This window comes from Oryctolagus cuniculus, unplaced genomic scaffold (genome assembly GCF_964237555.1).
Source record: "Oryctolagus cuniculus unplaced genomic scaffold, mOryCun1.1 SCAFFOLD_283, whole genome shotgun sequence".
Taxonomy (NCBI): Eukaryota; Metazoa; Chordata; class Mammalia; order Lagomorpha; family Leporidae; genus Oryctolagus; species Oryctolagus cuniculus.
In genome coordinates this window covers 3,656-26,138 of record NW_027208254.1, presented here as the reverse complement: position 1 = coordinate 26,138, position 22,483 = coordinate 3,656, and the positions used below count along the sequence as shown (strand labels likewise).

The following is a 22,483-nucleotide window of genomic DNA, read 5'->3' as shown; positions in this document are numbered from 1 at the left end:
TCCTGGGAGTTTTAGCCAGAACCATCAGGTAAGAAAAAGAAACCAAAGGGATACAAATAGAGAAAAAAAGTCAAATTGTCTGGGGCTGGCGCTGTGGCACCCTTGTTTATTCCTCCGCCTGTGGTGCTGGCATCCCAGATGAGTGCCGGATTCTAGTCCCGGTTGCTCCTCTTCCAGTACAGCTCTCCTCTGTGGCCTGGGAAGGCAGTGGGGGATGTGCCTGGTGCTTGAGTGCCTGCACCCACATCGGAGACCTGGAAGAAGATCCTAGATCCTGGCTCCTGGCTATGGATCAGCATACCTCCAGCTGTAGCGGCCATTTGGGGGGTGAACTAATGAAGGAAGACCTCTCTCTCTCTAACTCTCTCGCTAATTCTAGCTGTCAAAAGAGTGGCTGCTATTGTGGCTCACTTGGTTAATCCTCCACCTGTGGCAGAGGCAACCCACATGGGCACTAGATTCTGGTACCCGTTGCTCTTCTTGTAGGCCAGCTCTCTGCTATGGCCCGGGAAGGCAGTGAAGGGTAGCCTGAGTGCTTGGGCCCTGCACCCGCATGGGAGACCAGGATGATGCACCTGGCTCCTGGCTTTGGATCGGCGTACCTCCGGCTGTAGCGGCCATTTGGGGGGTGAACCAATGGAAGGAAGACCTTTCTCTCTGTCTCTCTCTCACACACTGTCTAACTCTATCTGTGAAATAAATAAAAAAAAAGAAATAACTCAAATTTTCTCAACTTGCAGATGACTTGATTCTACATATATGGGATGCAAAAAACTACACTAAGAGACTACTGGAACTCATGGAAGAATTTGGTAATGTAGCAGGATGTAACAATACACAGAATTCAACAGCCTTAGTATACATAGAAAATGCCATGGCTGTGAAAGACCTTCTAAGATCCATCCCATTCACAAGAGCTAAAAACAGAATTAAAGACATCAAAATAATTTTAAAAAGGAAGTGAAAGAGCTCTATGATGAGAATGCAAAACAATAAAGACAAAATAGAAGATAGAAAATGATGGGAAAATTTTGCATGTTCATGGATTGGAAGAATCAATATCATCAAAATATCCATTCTTCTAAAATCAATTAGCAGATTCAATGAAATACCAATCAAAACACCAAAGACATCGTCTCAGATCTAGAAAAAATCATGCTGAAATTCATATGGAGGCACAGAAGAACTCGAATAGATAACTCAGTCTTCTACAAAAAAAAAAAAAAAGCCAGAGGCATCACAATACCAGCTTTCAAGACATACTACAGGGAAGTCATAATCAAAACATCCTGGTACTGATACAAGGACTGATGGATAGTCCAGTTAGGAGATGGACCAAGGACTTAAACAGACATGTTTCTAAAGAGGAAATCCCAATGGCCAACAGACACATGAAAAAATGTTCAGGATCACTAGCAGTCAGGGAAATGCAAATCAAAACCACAATGAGGTTTCACCTCACTCTGGTTAGGACAGTTTCTCTACAGATATCAACATCAACAAATGATGGCAGGTTATTGGGGTAAAGGTAATTCACAATAGCTAGGAGATGGAATCAACCTAAATGCCCCCTCAATGGAAGACTGGTTAAAGAAATTAAGGGGGCAGAGAGTCCTGTGGCTTAGCAGGAAAATTCCGCCATCTGCAGTGCTGGTATGCCATATGGGTGCTGATTCTAGTCCTGGCTGATCCGGTTCCAATCCAGCTCTCTTCTGTGGCCTGAGAAAGCAGTAGAAGATGCCCAAAGTGCTTGGGCCCTGCACCCACGTGGGAGACCCTTCAAAAAAGAAATTATGGGATATTTACTCTGTGGTATGATAAACAGGACTAAAGAAATGAAATACAGAGGCTGGCACTGTGGCACAGCAGGTTATCACCCTGGCCTGAAGCACCAGCATCCCATATGGGTACCAGTTCAAGACCTGCCTGCTCCACTTCTGATCCACCTCTCAGCTATGGCCTGGGAAATGAGTAGAAGATGGCCCAAGTCCTTAGGCCCCTGTACCCACATGGGAGATGAGGAAGAAGCTCCTGGCTCCTGGCTTCGGATCAGCACAGCTGTGGCCGCTGCAGCCATCTGGAGAATGAACCAGCGGATGGAAGATGGATCCTTTCTCTCTCTTTCTCAGTTGCTGTCTATCTCTGTTGTACTCTTTCAAATAAACAAATAAATCTTTAAAAAATGAAATCTGGTCCTTTGCAAGAAAATGGATGAGACTAGAAAACATCATACTTAGTGAAATAAGCCAGTCCCAAAGGGATAAATACCATATATGACCTGGTTGAGAAATTCTACCAGGATAGATAGATATATCAAAGAAAAATCAATCTGAAATAACAGAAATGATAAATTCAATATGCCATATAAATATAGAGGAAAGCCTTAACAAAGGACCACAGTGTCTAGTTTTGTTTTCTATGTTGGAAAATATCTGAGGATTTGCATTTATGTCTGTGAACAAAATTAACAAAATATTCTTTCATTACCTTTATGCGGTAAGATTAAAATCATTTTCCTTTTAAGATAATGAAGTTATACCAGCCAACATTCATTCTGTGCAATGGACTATTCTAAGCACAGTATGAACTTTTTCTCATTTAATTCTTTTTTTAACGTTTATTTAGTAAATATAAATTTCCAAAGTACAGTTTATGGATTACAATGGCTTCCCCCTGCATAACTTCCCTCCCACTCACACCCCTCCCATCTCTCGCTCCCTCTCCCATTCCATTCACATCAAGATTCATTTTCAATTACCCTTATATACAGAAGATCAATTTAGTATATATGAAGTAAAGATTTCATCAGTTTGCACCCACACAGAACATAAAGTGTAAAATACTGTTTCAGTACTAGTTCATAGCATTAATTCACATTGGACAACACATTAAAGATAAATATCCTGCATGAGGAGTAAGTGCACAGTGACTCCTATTGTTGACTTAACAATTTGACACTCTTGTTTATGGCGTCAGTAATCTCCTTAGGCTCTAGTCATGAGTTGCCAAGGCTAAGGAAGCCTTTTGAGTTTGCTGACTTTGATCTTATTCAGACAAGGTCATAGTCAAAGTGGAAGTTCTCTACTCCCTTCAGAGAAAGTTACCTCCTTCTTTGATGGCCCTGTTCTTTCTACTGGGATCTTTCATTTAGGTCCTCTTTTTTTTCCAGAGTGTCCATGCCTAAAATACTTTCATGGGCTCTTCAGCCAGACCGAATGCCTTAAGGGCTGATTCTGAGTCCAGAGTGCTGTTTAGGACATCTGCCATTCTATGAGTCTGCTGTGTATCCTGCTTCCCGTTGGATCATTCTCTTCCTTTTTTATTCTATCAGTTAGTATTAGTAGGCACTAGTCTTGTTTATGTGATCCCTTTGACTCTTAGACCTATCAGTTGATCAATTGTGAACTGAAATTGATGACTTGGAATAGTGAGATGGCATTAGTACATGCCACCTTGATGGGATTGTATTGGAATCCCCTGGCACATTTCTAACTCCACCATTTGGGGCAAGTCCGATTGAGTATGTCCCAAATTGTACATCTCATTTAATTCTCAAAACTACCCTCTACTTGGATACCTTTCCCACACTGGGTGAGCTCTAACATGGAGCCATCATGAATTACTCTGCCACACATGTGGCCATAACCTGGGTGTTGTCCTCCCTGATGGCTTCAAGACTGAATTATTCCAGAAGGGAATGAGGAAGAGAGTGAATGAAAAGGAAAAGAAAGGCACTATGTATCTTCTGAGAAGGGCTAACACTGAAGAGTGATTCCAGACTTGCTGCCTCACCAGCTGACAACTCAACACTTCTTTATCCAGTGTCACTGTGTTAGGACAGTTGGGAGCTGAATGTGGATGAAGTGGGGATTCTCCTTGATGATTCCTGACTTTGAAATGTGATGACTGCGCCAATCATTGTGAACACGGCTCATGAACACAACAGGGAAGATCCTTTGCTTCAGCACAAGACAGTCCTTGGGGATGCCCTCTGGGTTCTCGGATGAAATCATAGGGCCAAGAGGTGGAGTGGGTGATAGCCAAACATGTTTGTCATCCTGGGGAGTTTCAGCAGAGCACAGAGCCTCAGATGTGTAGCCTCAGGACAGAGATGGTCTCAGTCCTAACTGGCTGGGGAGGAGATAGTGCTTCATTAATCCACAATAAGAGCATTGAGAGGGTCCTCTATGGGAACTCAATATTGTGTGCATGCTTTCTGCAGTCATATATGCCTTGGCCTTAGATGTGGACCCCACATATCTATTCCATTGTGTTTCCTCAGAAGAGGGAAACTTAGCCATCAGCTCTTACCTCCCTGCAGAGGACCACGGCTGCTCAGCTTGCTCATCTCCACTCACAGACTTCTGGCTATAACTGGTGGAGACTTTACTGTCATGAGCTTTCTGATTCTTCTCTTTCTGACCCTGCACTTTCCACTCTTGGTGTGTGATTCAGAGTATGTCTCTTGTGCTTCGAAGATGAATGCCAGTGTATACCAGGACGGAGACCTGATTATAGGTGGTTTTTTCACACTTTATTCATTTATTGGTGAGTTACCAGGAGTTTGGATGGAATTCCAACACCGCCCTAGCAAAAATGTGCATTTTTCAAAGTAAGTGGCTTTTCTTTTCCTCTTCTTTCTTTTTATAAAGTGTACTTGTTTTAAAATTATGGACAATGTCTAGGGAAGCTTATGGTGGTTAAACCAATCACACTGAATTAGCTTTCTCCTATCATTCTCTCATCCTCTAACTTCTTGTCCTTTAAAGGTGGAGAGATAAATCAACTTTTCTTCCTTCAGCCCTACTTCCTTTCTACTTTCCATCTCCCCCCCAAACACACATTAGAACTCTTTCCACAACTCTTGCCTCGCTGCGTGGACAGGGTATGAGTGAGAAGATGGAATCCCCATCAACCACTGTTATCCCTGATCCATCCCTTCCTGGTGATCCTCACAAACAGTCCTTAGGCAACAGCACAGTGCTGACAGGTTGCCTAAAATGCTCGCCAACAGGCTGACATCTGATAATATTCCTAAGCCATGGAAGATCACTGCTAATAACCTTACAGGAAAGTACTCAGTGCAAAATGCTACCTTTAGAAATAGAAGTTTATATCAACTTTTAGTCAGATTCTAGATTTTCATTATATCATTCCAACCTGGGAGGCCTGGACAGGAACCTGGACTAAATAGCCTGGGAGGCATTTATAAATAGATATGTAAATATATTTCCAATTAGGTTCTGTTTCACTGAGGGGTAAAGGGACAATGGGAACTTGAGTTTCCTTTTTTGTTTCTTTCTATATTTTTTCAAACAGATCTGTATCTGATGGACCGTTAATGTCATGGTGAGGCAACATTTTGTTTTGCTCATAAAACGATAGGGACACACTTGAGAATGATACCATCTCCTCAAATTAATAATTATTTGCCTGAACCTTCTCTCATTCTTCAATGTTGCCTTGGACTTCTTTCTCTCCATAATTTTACAAAATGTAGTTCAGATATATCTTTAGTATTGTGTTTGATTTACATGTATTCAATTCCCCAGGTTTGGCTGGAGCTGCTGAAAGGGTGAGTGAAGACTGGTGAGATTGTGGCTTCCCTCAGTCACCCCCCTACCCACCTGTCAGCTCCCCCTCTCTCTACTGGCTTTTTGACACTGCTTGCTGATTCTTCTGTTTCTTTCCTCTCCAATCCAAGAGCTCTTCATGAAAGAACTGATTACAGTATAGTATAATGTAGTATAGTATAATACAGTATAGTATACCATATTAGTATATTATATTTTACTATTATGTTACAAGTCATTGATTTATTTCTTCATTTTGGTGCTATTCTTTATGACTTAATAAATTAGATTCCAAATCTGATTACCTCCTTAGTGAACTACTTAATTCGACTCTAAATTAAAAGTGTGATCTATTTACCTAATTCTTTTCTGTCTTACGTGAGGAAAGTAGTTTGCCATTTATACAGTTTAAACCACAAAGAACCAAAATAAATTGACATCTATGTTTTACTTCTTTCAGCATGAAAAAATTTTTCATTCATGAAGTGACTTTCTCATATGTGGGCTTCATGTACACTCAAGCTAGAGTACTTTTTTCAGTGATTGCTTTTAGGAAGGATATACTGTTTGCAAATATATATATATATATATATATATATGCAATCTCTTTATGCCCTTTATCCATTTGATGTGTTTCCACAACTAATCACTACTAGTTTTACTTCTGATTCCCAGAAACCTTGGATAAGGAGGCTTTCTGGAGCTGAGGCAATCCCTAAAGGGAATGACAGCACTCTCAGAAGTTGGGGCAACAAATCCGTCATTGAACTAACGCCACTACTGAGATAGAACTTGTATGACTTTTCTCATTTATTGTGTTGTGATGCTGAATTATGTTGATTGGTTTTCTAATACTAGCAAACACTGCTGGATTCAATTGACTAGTATCTCATCAATGATTTTTTATTCTATGTTCATGGAAGATAGTCTCTACATAGAAGATTAGTCTCTACTTTTCTTACAATGCATTTTTTCTGATTTTAAGATTAGGCCTATAGGCCGGCGCCGCGGCTCACTAGGCTAATCCTCCGCCTAGCGGCGCCGGCACACCGGGTTCTAGTCCCGGTCGGGGCGCTGGATTCTGTCCCAGTTGCCCCTCTTCCAGGCCAGCCCTCTGCTGTGGCCAGGGAGTGCAGTGGAGGATGGCCCAGGTGCTTGGACCCTGCACCCCATGGGAGACCAGGAAAAGCACCTGGCTCCTGGCTCCTGCCATCGGATCAGCGCGGTGCGCCGGCCGCAGTGCGCCGGCCGCGGCGGCCATTGGAGGGTGAACCAACGGCAAAGGAAGACCTTTCTCTCTGTCTCTCTCTCTCACTGTCCACTCTGTCTGTCAAAAAAAAAAAAAAAAAAGATTAGGCCTATGCTGACCTCACAAATGAACTTGAACATGTTCTCCAGTTTCTTTAAGAGTTTGTACATAATTTTTAAAATTTTTTTTTATTTGACAGAGTTAGACGGTGACAGAGAGAGACAGAGAGAAATGTTTTCCTTCCGTTGGTTCACCGCCCAAATGGCCACCACTGCCGGAACTACGGCAATCCCAAGCTAGGAACCAGGTGCTTCTAAATTGTCTCCCATGGGGGTGCAGGTGTCCAAGCACTTGGGCCACCCTCCACTGCCTTTCTAGGCCACAGCAGTGAGCTGGACTGGAAGAGAAGCAACTGGGACTAGAACCCGGTGCCCATATGAGATGCCTGCATTGCAGGTGGAGGATTTACCATGTGAGCCATGGCGCTGGCCCCAGTACATAATTCTAAACATCAGTGAAACCCATCTGACACTGGATCTTTCTGGGTTGGAACGATTTTAACCATCAATTCAATTTCTTTGATACAAGGCTCTACAGTTTTCCCATTTCTTACTCAGTGACATTAATAATTTGAGTCTTCAACAAATTTGCCTTTTCACAGATGTTTTCTATTATGTTGCCATAAAATTGTTCATATTATCCCTTCGTTATCATTTTTATGTCTGTAGCATCTTCTATTCTCATTTAATTCTTGTTAAAGGCAATTCTGACCTCTTATTTTCTCTGTAAGGTTAATGAGAGGCTTCAGAATTTTATTTATTTCTTCAAAATCCCACCTTTGTTTCTTATTGTTTTTTTTTCTTTTTCATTAATTGCTGCTTCTTTATTACTTTCTTCCTTCTTGCTTTATCTTTAAGCTGATCTTCCTTTTCCTGTTCCTTCAGGTAGAAAAATAAATAATTCAATTGAGAATGTGTTAGTTTAATTATTCCTTCTCTAACATTACCACAATCTTAACAGTCAAATAGCACAAATTTATCATATTACAGTTCTGTAGGTCAAAGCCCAACGTGAGTCTCACTGTATCAACATTAGGATGTGGAGAGAACTCTGTTCCTTCCTGGATGCCTTAAGAGAAGATGCATTTCCTTGCTCATTTGTGCTGCTAGCAGAATTCAGTTCTTTGTAGTTGAAGAACTGAGCTCCCGATTTCCTCGCTTGCTACAAGCTAAGGGTTGCTCCCAGATTCTTGTGGCCATGCACATTCCTGGGTCCAGGGCCTCCTCTCTCCATCTTGCCAGCAAAGGTAACTTGAGTCCCTCTGAAACTTTAAAATTCCATATTTATTTGAGAGACAGAGTCGCAGACAGAGACAGGAGGAGCTGAAGACAGAGAGAAAGATCTTCCATCTGCTGGTTCACTTCCCAAATGGCTGCATGGCCAGAGCTGGGACCTGAAACTAGGAGCTTCTTCTGGGTTTCCTGTGCAGGTGCAGGGGCCCAAGCACTTTTGTCACCTTCTAGAGCTTTCTCAGGCAGAACGGCAGTGAGCTATTAGATCAGCAGAGGAGCAGCTGGGACATGAACTGGTGCCCATATGGAAGGCCGGCATCACAGATGGAGGTTTAGCCTACTACACCGCAGCACCGGCCCCCTCTGACACCTTAAATCTCTTCTCCCCCTCTTTCTGTCTCGTTTGTTTCCCTCTAACCTTCTTCTGCCTTTCTCTTCTACTTTCAAGGACTCTTATGATTAGATTGGACCCACCTGCATAGTACAAGATAATCTTCCCATTTTAAGGTCAACTGGCTAGCAATCTGAATTCCATATGTAATGTAAGATTACATCGGGGTCTTCTGGGGATTAGGATGTAACATCTTTAGAGGTAACTATTCTGCTCAACACAGAGAACTTCTTTTTTAATATAAGCACTTAAGGTGACAAATTTACCTCAATTTTTTAAAAAGATTTTATTTATTTGAGAGATAGAGTCTCAGACAGTGAGAGGGAGAGACAAAGGTCTTCCATTGGTGGTTCACACCTCAAATGCCCACAATGGCTGGAGTTGCGCCAATGTGAGCCAGGAGACAACAGCTTCTTCCAGGTTTGCCACGTGGGTGAAGCCCAACAACTTGAGCTATCTTCTCATGCTTTCCCAGGCCGTAGTAGAAAGCTGGTTGGGAAGAGGAGCAGCTGGGACATGAACTGATGCCCATTTGGGATGCCTGCACCACAGGCTGAGGATTAACCTACTGCACCACAGCGCTGGCCCCAGTTTACCTCAGTTTTCTTTCACAAAAGGTTTTATATGTTCTATGTTCTCATATTCAATTCAGAATATTTTCTAATTTCTTCTGTAATCTGTGGGTTATTTAAATTGCTTAGTTTACAATTTGCTTGGTTTTTTTTACTGTATAAGGAGTTGGCCAATAGACAGCAAGAGTTTACAATGTGTTGGCTTTAAACATCCAGTTGTTCCTATCTCTTCCACATCTGGATAAAGTCAAAATCTTTCAGTGCCTATTTATGCTTACCCAGAGTCTCTGTTGCTGCACAACTCCTTTCGTGATGACTATGACATGCTGCCTCAGTTTTTTTTTCTTTATTTATTTGACAGGTAGAGTTATAGACAAAAGCAGGGAGAGATAGAGAGAAAGGTCTTCCTTCCATTGGTTCATTTCTGAAATGGCTGCTACGGCCGGCACAGCACTGATCTGAAGCCAGGAGTCAGGTGCTTCTCCCAGTTCTCCCATGCAGGTCCAGGAGCCCAAGCACTTGTTGCCTCTTGCTGGGTCGTTTTTAGGTCCCCACCTCTGTTTTCCATATTTTTCTAGTTCATTAACTAGTTCATTTCTAGTTCTAACTTTCTCATTCTGCCTGGATCATTGGCACTGAATTAATGTAGCTCCATATACAGTAACTCAAAAATAGCCTCCTCACATGCTCACCTCCAAATTTATGCTTATACAACACCAAAGCAGTGTTTCATGGTCATTAACTAGAACATATATAATATAGCATAATTAATAAATGATCATTTACTAAAACATAAACACTTACTATCCTATATTTAAAAAAAAAAAAACCTTGGGTCAAATTTATACTGAGTGTGAACTGAATCTTCACTAAGACTATTCTTTGATACCTACTTTTAGAATATATGCCATGAAGTTAGGGTCTTCTAGAGCCCCAGTTAAATAATTCCTTAAGTCCTAATTCTCAGTCCTGAGGAGACATGGCTGCTTCCTACCAGTGAATAAGTTCACTGGGCTTTCTTTCCCCCAAGCATACTCTATTTTTCTTGAATTAAAAAAAAATCTTAAATCACATTGTTTGAACCTTTTATTAAATACATTTATGATTTCCATGCAGGTTTTACTCATCAAACTACCAGTATGTCCTAGCCTTTGTTTTTGCCATTGAAGAGATCAACAGGAACCCCTACCTTTTACCCAACATATCCCTAGGATTTGATCTCTACAATGCATTGCACAGTGAGAAAAGGACTTTGGAAAGTTGCCTGATGTGGTTGTCTGGACTAGGCAAGGTGATCCCTAACTATTCCTGTGTGAGAGAGGGCAAGTCTGTGGCAGTTACTGTAGGAACCACGTGGGCGATATCAGCTCAGATGGGAACAATACTGGAACTCTACAAATATCCACAGGTAAGATGCCATGGGGTGGGGAAGAATGGAATCTTATCTGCTGTGATGCCATTTTTGGATGTCTAAAAATTGAACCTAGTAATCACCTTACATTTCAGAGGTCTTAAAAGAACAAACCTAAACACACACATTTTATTTCCTGGAAGCCATGCTTTATTGAGATTTGGACATTTTTTCAATAATAGAAACACATTTGATTTCCAGAGAAGCAGTTGAATTTTCTAATAGTGCAATTTTTAGATTCTGATAATTCCTATGATTCCTGATTTTGCAAATTATCCAGTAATTTTCTAAGTTCATCTCTTTCAGATTCTATTTGTAAGAGTCATCTCATACATTCTCCCTTCTGACTGGAAAATTATTTTTTCCAAACCCATAAGTTCATTATGGTACATTTTCTTTTTTCCTAGCTATCATAGGTGACACTTCTACCACAGTTTTTATTTATTTATTTATTTATTTATTTATTTATTTGAAAGACAAACTAAGAGACTGCTGGGGAATGTAGAAAGAGAGATCTTCTATTCACTGGTTCACTCCTCCAAATGGCTGCAAGAACCACGATTAGGCCAGACCTAAGCCAGTAAACTGGAACTTCATCCATGTCTCCATATCTCTAGGATGCCTGGGAGGGGCCCCTGTACTTAGACTATCTTCCAGTGCTTTCCCAGGTACAATAGCAGGGCTGGATAGGATGCAGAACAGCTAGGACTTGAACCAGCACTCCTGTATGAGATGCCAGCATCATAAGGAGTGGCTTAACCACTGCAGCACAACGCCAGCCCCAGTTTAATCACATTTTTTCTACAACAGAACATGGAAACATCTTTTAGTCCCCTATAGAAGTTCTATGACTACTTTTCCAAAATCCCCTAACACTTTTTATCACCACAATACTATAATCCCAAACCACTAGTACTCTTTTTTTTTACAGGCAGAGTGGACAGTGAAAGAGAGAGAGACATAGAGAAAGGTCTTCCTTTGCCATTGATTCACCCTCCAATGGCCGCCAAGGCTGACGTGCTGTGGCTGGCGCATCGCACTGATCCGAAGGCAGGAGCCAGGTACTTATCCTGGTCTCCCATGGGGTGCAGGGCCCAAGCACTTGGGCCATCCTCTACTGCACTCCCTGGCCACAGCAGAGATCTGGCCTGGAAGAGGGGCAACCGGGACAGAATCTGGCACCCCGACTGGTACTAGAACCTGGTGTGCTGGCGATGCAAGGTGGAGGATTATCCTATTGAGCCGTGGTGCTGGCATCACTAGTACATTTTCTATAACAGCACCCTACTTCTAGATACAAATTTCTATATCCATGAGTTATTGCTTGACATGATAATGCTTGCATCAAAAAACTATAGTATTCTCATTTATGTATCTATTCGTTTATGGTGTGGTCACCTGATCTAGGCTGGACTAAGATGAGTGCAGGTGCAGCTGGATTTGCTTCTCAAGTCTGCTCTACATGTGTTCCCTTTTAGCCCACTCTGAAGGGATAGCAAATACATGAGGAAAGAAATTCTCTATACTAATTGAAGAAATGAAAAAAGTCCATCATAATTGAGTGAGCACATTGCATGTGTGTGCCTTGTACATCAACATCCCTTTGACATAAACAAGTCACATGTCAAGCACAGTCAAGAAATAGGGAAGTAAATTCTATTTCCAGGAATAGAATATGCAAAATTACATCAAAATGCCCTTCATATGCGAGAGTAAAGAATTTGGGTCAATAAGTCAAATTCCTATTGAGAATTAAGAGGAAGAAATAATTGGGGGAACCACAGTTGCTTAAATTTCTGCGTATTTTGACTTTGAACAATCATTTTATAGGAAATTCTCATACTAAGAGTAATGCAAAAAATGCAATAAGCCAAGCTTCTCTAGGATTACTTTAAAACACAAGTAACACTTGAAACAGTAATCAGATAATCTCAATGGCTTCCTGTAACCATTAACCTGAAGTTGGATTCGCTGATGGGTCTATGTTTTTCTTTTCCCATTTAGCTCACTTATGGCTCTTTTGATCCCATCCTGAGTGACAGGAGCCAGTTTCCATCTATCTATCAGATGGCCCCCAGAAACACAGCCTTGGCGCTTGGCATGGTCCGGCTAATGCAACATTTTGGGTGGACCTGGGTTGGACTGGCTATTTCAGAAGACATGAAGGGTATTCAGTTTCTCTGGGACTTGACAGGAGAGATGGACAAGAATGGCATCTGTGTGGCCTTTGTGGAAATGATCCCTATCACTGAGAGGGCCTATTCCAAATTGGCCTGGCAATAACACTACAGAATACGAGATTCCTCAGCAAATGTGGTGGTCATTTATGGTGACTCGGACTCACTTCTAGGACTAAGTTTTTCAAAGTGGAACATTCTGATGACAGGGAAAGTCTGGATCACTACGTCACAGTGGGATTTTGTCTTTTCTGACAGTTATTCCCTGTTGGACTCATTCCATGGGACTCTGACTTTTTCACAATCCCATAAGGAGATCCCAGGTTTCAAGCAGTTTCTTCAGGGGGTTAACCCTGCTAAATACCCACAAGACTTTTATCTTGCTAAATTGTGGTTCCTGCATTTCCATTGCTTGCTTTCTGAGACTGACTGTGGAAAATTGGAGAGCTGTCCCCCAAATGTCTCTTTGGAGTCTCTCCCTTTGCATACCTTTGATATGACCACGTCTGATGGGAGCTACCTTGTATACAATGCTGTGCATGCTGTGGCCCAAACCCTTCATGAACTTCTTTTTCATCTGTCAGAAATGCAATCACCTGGACATGGAGAGAAGCCAGTGGTTCACCCTTGGCAGGTAATGTTCCAGTTCAGGCAGGTGCTTCCTGGTGACCTCTTGATTCTCAACTCAGCCCAAATACATAATCAAATGTAACCTTTTCAGAACTTCAACAGGAAATAAAATTTTGAGTTCTTCCTCAGAGTTACAGTATCTTATTAGCTTTATTGCATGGGAGGGATGCCTGCATAGTTTCACATTCAACTTCTGTAGGAATAGCCACAAAGAGAAAGTGCCAATGGCAAAGAATTTTGAAATTTGTGAGCCAATGTGACTCTTGTAGTCACAAAGAAGCTCAAAGTCCTGCCAACCCTATATTTTCAGTATAATATTAGATGTCTGAATTCCTTGATACCCTTAATGACAGTAAAGAGAATACGTGTTTGAGGTCCATATGTCAAGACTAGCAATGCAGTGATTGATTTAGTATTTTGATCCATTGTACAGATGTAGAAAGGAGAAATAAGCGATATACCTGTGTATATGTGTATGACTTTTTTATATAATAATTAGGCAATACTTTATCCCCATTTTGAAGATGAATAAAGAGAAGTTTTGAAAGATTTCTGATGAAAATGGGTCATGCTAAATTTGACTTTGTGGTGTTTTCTGAATTTAATACCTAGAGGTTGTTGTTGTTCTCATGTTCTGAAGCAAAAAGTTGTGACTGACAGGGAAGTGACTCTATTGTATCTGGTGCTTTCGTGGCTAATTTCCTAATTGATTTCATGGGTATGCCTATGGCTAATATAATATATAATATATATATAAGCATATATAAAAGAGTAAAGGAGTTATCCAATGTCACACAGCTAACAGAGCTTGAGTCCACATCCAGAATTCTCTCTACCATCTAACTGCATCTGTTCCAGCTCCACTCCATTCTGAAGAGAGTGCAGTTTAATAACAGTGCTGGCGACCAGATAATTTTAGACCAACAAGCAACCCCTGTGGAAGAATACGATATCCTCAACTTCTGGAATTTTCCTGATGGACTTGGGCTTCAAGTGAAAGTAGGACATTTTGTCCCACTGGCTCCACGTGATCAAGATTTTTCCATACATGAAGAGTTGATAGATTGGGCTTTTGAGTTTAAAGAGGTTAGTTGGACAGTTTCTTGGCTATATATGTATGACACATAGCTACTCAGAAAAGAACCCAGTCATGGGGACTTTGGTGATCTTCCGCTCAGTGAAAGAATACAGTTGCCTGTTACAACTTGAGTAATTTTCCTTTCTTTCTCAGTGTCAGAGACCTGGGAAAATTGCATATAATCAATCATATCCTTCTAAAATCTGGGAGAGTTCACATCATAAAGCAGGAGAGTACTTCAAAAGGTTTGTAGAGGGCCGGCGCCGCAGCTCACTTGGCTAATTCTCCACCTGCGGTGCCAGCACCCAGGTTCTAGTCCCAGTTGGGCCACCAGTTCTGTCTTGGTTGCTCCTCTTTTATTCCAGCGCTCTGCTGTGGCCCAGGAATGCACTGGAGGATGGCCCAAGTGCTTTAGCTCTGCACCCACATAGGAGACCAGGGGGAAGCGCCTGACTCCTGGCTTCAGATTGGTGCAGCGTGCCAGTCATGGCAGCATTTGGGGGATGTACCAATGGAAGGAAGACCTTTCTCTCTCTCTCTCACTGTCTAACTCTGACTGTCAAAAAGAAAAAAAAAGGTTTGTGGAGGATAGAAAGAAATATCTGTGTGCAAAATTTTTATAATCCATGCAGTTTTTTATAATATGCAACTCCCATGAATATTCTGAAGAATGCATGGTTTTCAAAAGAATTCTGCACTATAATATATTTATCTTATAATTTCATTTGCATATAAATATTTTGGAAATACCCCAAATAAGAGCATCCAATCCAGTAATTGGGTTACTTTTTTTAACCTGGCATATAATGAATTGTACATGCAATATAGTGTGATAATCTGATTTGTATGCAAAATGCAATGTAAAAATCAGGGTAGTTAGCTTTGTCATCACTTTAAGCATTTATAATTTCTTTATGTTTGGTTCTTGGCCTCCAAACTCTTCTCAAGTGCTTCATAAAAATACATAACAAATTATCAGGGCCAGTAACGTGGCACAGCAGGTTAATGCCATGACCAGAGTTCTGAGATCCCATATGGGCATCCATTCGAGTTCCAGCTGTTCCACTTTGGAACCTGTTGTCTGCTATGGCTTGGGAAACCAGTAAAAGACAACCTAAGTCCTTGGGCTTCTGCACCCATGTGGGAGATCTTGAAGAAGCTCCAGGAACTTGGCTCTGGATCACTCCAATTCTGACCAAGGTGGCCATTTGGGGAATAAACCAGTGGGTGGAAGATCTGTGTGTGTGTGTGTGTGTGTGTCTCTGCCTTCCAAATAAATAAATAAGTCTTTTTAAAAATTACATGTAGACTAGATCCACGGCTCACTAGGGTAATCCTCTGCCTGCAGCGCCAACACTCCAGGTTCTAGTCCCGGTTCAGGTGCCGGTTGTTCCTCTTCCAGTCCAGCTCTCTGCTGTGGCCCAGTAGGGCAGTGGAGAATGGCCCAAGTGCTTGGGCCCTGCACCGGCATGGGAGACCAGGAGGAAGCACCTGGCTCCTGGCTTCAGATTGGCGCAGTGCACCAGCCATCACGGCCATTTGGGGGTAAACCAACGGAAGGAAGAATTTTCTGTCTCTCTCACTCACTGTCTAACCCTGCCTGTCAAAAAAATGCAAATATATGTGAGTGTCTGTGTGTGTGTATATATATAACAGATTATTATAAACTATGGTCCCCCTACTTTGCACCACAACACCAGAACTTACTCTTCTCATCTAAGAGTATTCTGGTAGCCTGTCATCCTCCCACAGCCACCCTGTCTAGCCTCTAGTGACCACTGCTCTATTCTCTTTTTCTGTAAATGAGACTTGTTGGTACTGTCGGAAACATCTGCTTATCCACAGACTAGACCATATTTGAGATGGTTAACAAGTCTGATTCTTTCAGACTCCTCGCTCTTTGTGCAGCAAGAACTGTGGCCCTGGATTCAGGCAAAGTCCTCAGGAGGGAAAGGCTGCCTGCTGTTTTGACTGCACGCCCTGCCCAAAGAGGGAGATTTCCAATGACACAGGTATAGATTCAGAGGGATTCCCACCTCTTCCTCCCACTTACATTCCCATTGGTCCAAAAAAAATGAGGAACTGGAATAGACTGAAAATTCAGCCCTTCTTTCAATTCTTCCATCATTTCATTAAAAATTAACAACCCTTCCCAGAGAAGGATACTCTTCCTTAGACCTTGCTTGTACCTACTTTCCATTTTGGCCCTTGGTTTTAGCTTTTCAAGAAAATATTTTGAAGGATCAAACCTGAGTGACCTGCATTTATTTCTACCATAGAATGTACTACACAGTATTATGAGTATCTAGGGTTGAATGTACACATCCGTTTCAATTACACTCTGAACACTGAAGGTTTGAATCCTACTCAACTTCATGTCTCTAGCATCTAGCACCATTCATGACACAAAGCATTCAGGAACAAGCTCCACAGTTGAACAAATGAATGAACATCCTGTACTACTGCTATGAGTCAGCCACTGTGGAATGTGCTGAGGAGACATTAGAGTTATCCAGCTGCTGTAAGAGACCCTGCTCCTAGAGTTCTAAACCAAGGAGAGGAAAAAACGTGATGAAAAATTTCAGGCTACATGGCAGGGTCACGATTCAAGTGCAGTAAGTGTAATGACCTAGGGAGTATCTAACTGAAAAAAATGAATATTGATATTGACCAAATATCTCAAGGAACAAGAGCACTTAAGCAGTCCATAGAAATGTAAATGAATGGATAGAAATCTAATAATTTACATGCAGTGTTCATAGACTGCCACTTCTGAAAAGACCAAGCAGATGGACTTTTCCCTATTTTTCTTTCTATCTACAAATCCTAGACAGGATTTAAAAAGAAACATAATGATACTCTGGTTTCACTTCAGATCGTATAAAAAGAAACATAATGAGACCATGAAGAGAGCAGATGGAAGAAGGCAGATTGGGTACTGGCTGGTAACCTTAGAGTGAAGTCTCAGTCATCTCTATACTGGCAGAAGTGGGAAATTTTCTGGTTGCACTGCAGGTTATGAATGCACACTTGGCTATGAGTAACTGAATCCAGGATATGTCCTAATACTGATATTTGAATGATACTGAGTACAAGTTGTGCTTGTAAGAAAAATCTAATGTCTTAGGCTGGCACCGCGGCTCACTAGGCTAATCCTCTGCCTTGCAGTGCCGGCACACCGGGTTCTAGTCCCGGTCGGGGTGCTGGATTCTGTCCCAGGCCCCCTCTCCAGGCCAGCTCTCTTCTGTGGCCAGGGAGTACAATGGAGAATGGCCCAAGTGCTTGGGCCCTGCACCCCATGGGAGACAAGGATAAGTACCTGGCTCCCGCCATCGGATCAGTGCGGTGCTCCGGCTGCAGCGCACAGGCCGCAGAGGCCATTGGAGGGTGAACCAACCACAAAGGAAGACCTTTCTCTCTGTCTCTCTCTCTCTCTCACTGTCCACTCTGCCTGTCAAAAAAAAATCTAATGTCTTACACGTGAAATATGAAAAAAGATGTGATATTAGGGCTCTTTGGTCCTTGATATGCCAACAAAAAATAAACATCATTGAACTTGTAGTTTTCCTCTCTGGAACATTCCTGTATTTGTCGTCTAATTACAGCAACTCAGCCATTGAGCAAATTCTGAGAGTTCTACAGAATTCTGGAACCCAAGATCATGGCACTTTCTTTTTCTTCCAGATATGAAGCAATGCATCAAGTGTCTAGATGACCAATACCCGAACAGCAAAAGAGATCACTGCCTGCCAAAGGTTGTAACTTTCTTGGCATATGAAGATCCTGTGGGGATGGTGCTTGCCTGTGCAGCTCTTTCCCTGTCTATCCTCACAGCTGTGGTTCTTGGAGTCTTTGTGAAGCACAGAGACACTCCCATAGTCAAGGCTAACAACCGAACTCTTAGCTACATTCTGCTCCTGTCCCTCATCTTGTGCTTCCTCTGCCCCCTGCTCTTCATTGGCCAACCCAACACTGCCACCTGCATCCTCCAACAAATGACATTTGGAGTGTTATTTACTGTGGCTGTTTCTACTGTTCTGGCTAAAACCGTCACGGTGGTACTGGCTTTCAAGTCCACAATGCCAGGGATGAAGATGAGGCAATGGTTGCTATCAGGGGCACCCAATTCTATCATTCCCCTCTGCTCACTCATTCAAGTGACTTTCGGTGTTGTCTGGATGGTAATCGCTCCCCCTTTCATTGACACCGACGCACATTCTGAGCCTACTCTCCTTATCATGGTTTGCAACAAGGGCTCTGTGATTATGTTCTACATATTCTTGGGCTACTTGGGCTCCTTGGCTATGGGGAGCTTCACTTTGGCCTTCCTGGCCAGGAGCCTGCCAGACACGTTCAATGAAGCCAAGTTCTTGACCTTCAGTATGCTGGTGTTCTGTAGCGTTTGGATTGCATTCCTCCCTGTGTATAACAGCACCAAAGGGAAGTTCATGGTGGCTGTGGAGGTCTTTTCCATCTTGGCTTCCAGTGCTGGGTTACTTGTATGCATTTTTGCCCCCAAGTGCTATTTTATTCTTCTCAAGTCAGAGAGGAATATCCTGCCAGGATCAAGAAGTAAAGCAAAGTCTCGATAAAAAGAAGCAGTATAACCATTTCATGAAACATTCTGAGATTCCAAGAGATGCTGCTCTTAAACTAGGGAAAATAGCAGAAGCAAAGTGCAAGAAATGTATTCTCAGGGACAGTTGGAGATGTATGCAGTGGAAATTCTATGGAGGAAGATGGATGCCGTTGAGCTGTGTGGAAGGTGCAGACACACAGCGATGATCAGAGACACCACCCACAACCCCTGCAGCCAGGAGCTTGAAGAGATGCCAGCATTGTAGAGCAAGGGGAGGGCAGACTGTGGCAGCCTTTGTCAATGGTGATACTGCCCGAGGGAGGGCCCTGTGTCCCACACTGTCTTTCAGTCCAGCCTGGATCCCTAGTGCAGGCAGAGTACCTGCCCAATCCAGGGAAAGAAAGCACATATCTTTCGCCATACACCCATAAGGGCACTCAAGCAACTGGCAGGAAGAGGATCCCATTTTGACACCAATGGAGCCTGTGGCAGCTTGCGTGCATGTCTCTGACCAGAGGAATTGACCAGAGGGAAAAAGCTGTGTTCTCCACCTACTCTGCATCTGGCTGGGAGGGTTGACAGGGAGCTGGGCACCAATGTAGGACTGTGCGTGGTCCCCATCCTCTCAGCATATCACAGGCTCCAAGGCTCAAACTGCCAAGGCAGAGCTCCCACAGGCAGCTGTCTCTGGGAACGTTTCTATTCTCCTCCTGGATGGAGAAGGCTCGAGGGGCTGAGCAGATCCTCTGTATCCCGTGACTGTAGGAGCCCTGCCATCTGTGACTGTGGGAATTCTGTAACTGCACAATAGGGCACAGGATGCAGCTGGATCTCTGGGCAATCACTCTGTATGACTCCACATATTTCACAACCTCTGACAACGTGGGGTGTGTCATGAAGAGGATTCCTCGTGCACACTCAGGACCACACAGATCCTGTCAATAACTCATGTGCCAGGGTGGATGGGGGGTTGTACACACAGTGGGCTAACCCTAGGTATTGATCACCTTGGAAGAGAGGAGGTGACGTTGGGATTATACCAGCAGCCATGATCATACCCTCGGCCTTACTGTAAAGAAAGGAGATCTTCCAGGTCTAACTGGAGTGTCACTCTAGATTCTCGAACCATCAGAGAGCACTGACTAGAGCTCCCTGGCCACACCCAGCACACATCTCTGGGTATTCACTGAAAGAGCAGATGCCCCACTAAGACACAGTTCCAAGATAAAAGGTATCTCAGGAGACAACCAACAAGCATTTACACAAATATCTAAAAGTAAACACAGAAATTCAACAAGAATAGGAAGACATGACTTCCCCAAAGAAGACAACAACATTTCAATATTAGAATGTGAAGAAAAAGAGACTGATGAAACACTTGAATAGCAATTCAACCAATGATCATAGGATTACTCAGAAGCAATGAGAAGCAAATCTATGTTACAGAACTCAATACATGACGTGGATGAAAAATTATGCCCTGAGATTGAGATTTTGAAGAGAAATCAAATGAAACATTTGAAATGAAGAATTCATGGGCTGGCGCTGTGGCATAGCGGGCAAGGCCACCACCTGTAGTGCCAGGATGCCTAATGGGTGCTGGTTCAAGTCCCCGCTGCTTCACTTCTGATCCAGCTCTCTGCTTTGGCCTGGGAAAGCAGTGCAAGGTGGCCAATGTTCTTGGGCTCCTGCACCTGTGTGGGAAACCAGGAGGAGGCTTGAGATTGGCACAACTCCATGTGTTGCAGCCATCTGGGGGTGAACCAGTGAATGGAAGACTTCTCTTTCTCTCTCTCTGTCTCTACCTCTCCATAACCTGCCTTTCAAATAACTAACTAAATAAATAAATCTTTTAAAAAAATACATGAGAAAGCATTAACAACAGACTTGTAGTGCCATCATCCCACATGGGTGGTGGATCATGTTCCGGCTCAGTCAACCAGTGGATTGAAGCATACTCTGTCTCTCTGTTTCTTTCTCTGTCTCTGTCTCTCTGTCTCTCTCTCTCTCTCTGTCTCTACAACTCTGATTTTTCCAATAAACAAATGCACCTTTAAAAATACTGAGAAAGCCTTAACAACAGACTTGATGAGGCAGAAAAAGGAGTATCTGACCTAGGAGACAAATCTTTGGAAATATATTATTCAGACCAAGACAAAGAAAAAGAAATTGAAAATATAAAAAACTGCTCAAGGCAACCAACTAATCCTTGATAAAGGATCTAAAATCAATCACTGGAGAACAGAAAGTCTCTTTAACAAATGGTGCTGTGAAAAATCTATGCTTGCAGAAGCATTTGAAACAAGTCCCTTACCTTATACCTTATAGAAATATCAACTCAAAATGGATCAAGGATCTAAATCTATGACTTTGATACCATCAAATTACTAGGGGAGAACATTGAGGAAACTCTTGAATACATTGGAATAGGCAAAGACTTCTTGGACAAGTCTGCAGAAGCACAAGACATCAAAACAAAAATAGATAAACAGGATTACTCAAGCTAAGAAGCTTCTGCACTGCACAAGAAATTCTCAGCAAAGTCAGGAGGCAACCAAGAGTGGAGGAAATATCTGCAAACTATGCAACAGATACAGGATTAATATAAATAATCTATAAAGAACTCAAGAAATTCAACAATAACAAAACAAGTTGCTCTTTTTTTAACTTTTATTTAATGAATATAAATTTCCAAAGTGCAGCTTATGGATTACAATGCTTCCCCCCAATAATGTCCCTCCCACCCGCAACCCTCCCGTTTCCCACTCCCTCTCCCCTTCCATTCACATCAAGATTCATTTTCAATTCTCTTAATATACAGATCAGTTTAGTATACATTAAGTAAAGATTTCAACAATTTGCACCCCCATAGAAACACAAAGCGAAATATACTGTTTGAGTACTCGTTATAGCATTAAATCTCAATGTACAGCACATTAAGGACAGAGATCCTACATGAGGAGTAAGTGCACAGTGACTCCTGTTGTTGACTTTACCAATTGACACTCCTGTCTATGGCATCAGTAATCTCCCTATGCTCCAGTCATGAGATGCCAAGGCTATGGAAGCCTTTTCAGTTCTCCAGCTCTTATCTTGTTTAGACAAGGTCATAGTCAAAGTGGAGGTTCTCTCCTCCCTTCAGAGAAAGGTACCTCCTTCTTTGAAGACCTGTTCTTTCCACTGGGATCTCACTCACAGAGATCTTTCATTTAGGGTTTTTTTTTTTTTTTTTTTTTTTTTTTTTGCCAGAGTGTCTTGGCTTTCCATGCCTGAAATACTCTCATGGGCTTTTCAGCCAGATCCGAATGCCTTTAGGGCTGATTCTGAGGCCAGAGTGCTGTTTAGGACATCTGCCATTCTATGAGTCTGCTGAGTATCTCGCTTCTCATGTTGGATCACTCTCCCCTTTATTTATTCTATCGGTTAGTATTAGCAGGTACTAGACTTGTTTATGTGCTCCCTTTGACTCTTAGTCCTTTCATTATGATCAATTGTGAACTGAAATTGATCACTTGGAATAGTGAGATGGCA

At 42.3% G+C, this 22,483-nt stretch overlaps 1 protein-coding gene and 1 pseudogene across 1 annotated transcript; both read left to right on the top strand.

Moving 5' to 3' along the window:
• Positions 1-4,478: 4,478 nt before the first annotated feature.
• LOC138848081 (vomeronasal type-2 receptor 116-like) lies at positions 4,479-15,026 on the top strand (annotated as a pseudogene).
• A 2,090-nt stretch (positions 15,027-17,116) lies between these two features.
• On the top strand, positions 17,117-22,188 carry LOC138848082 (vomeronasal type-2 receptor 116-like). The gene has a single exon (XM_070067709.1). It carries the CDS (start codon positions 18,060-18,062, stop codon positions 18,963-18,965), a length of 906 nt encoding a protein of 301 aa, XP_069923810.1. The 5' UTR covers positions 17,117-18,059; the 3' UTR covers positions 18,966-22,188.
• The last annotated feature ends 295 nt before the right edge of the window (positions 22,189-22,483 follow it).

Coding starts and splice junctions, on each gene's coding strand:
- LOC138848082 (XM_070067709.1), top strand. CDS start 18,060: ATGAAGCAATGCATCAAGTGTCTAGATGACCAATACCCGAACAGCAAA.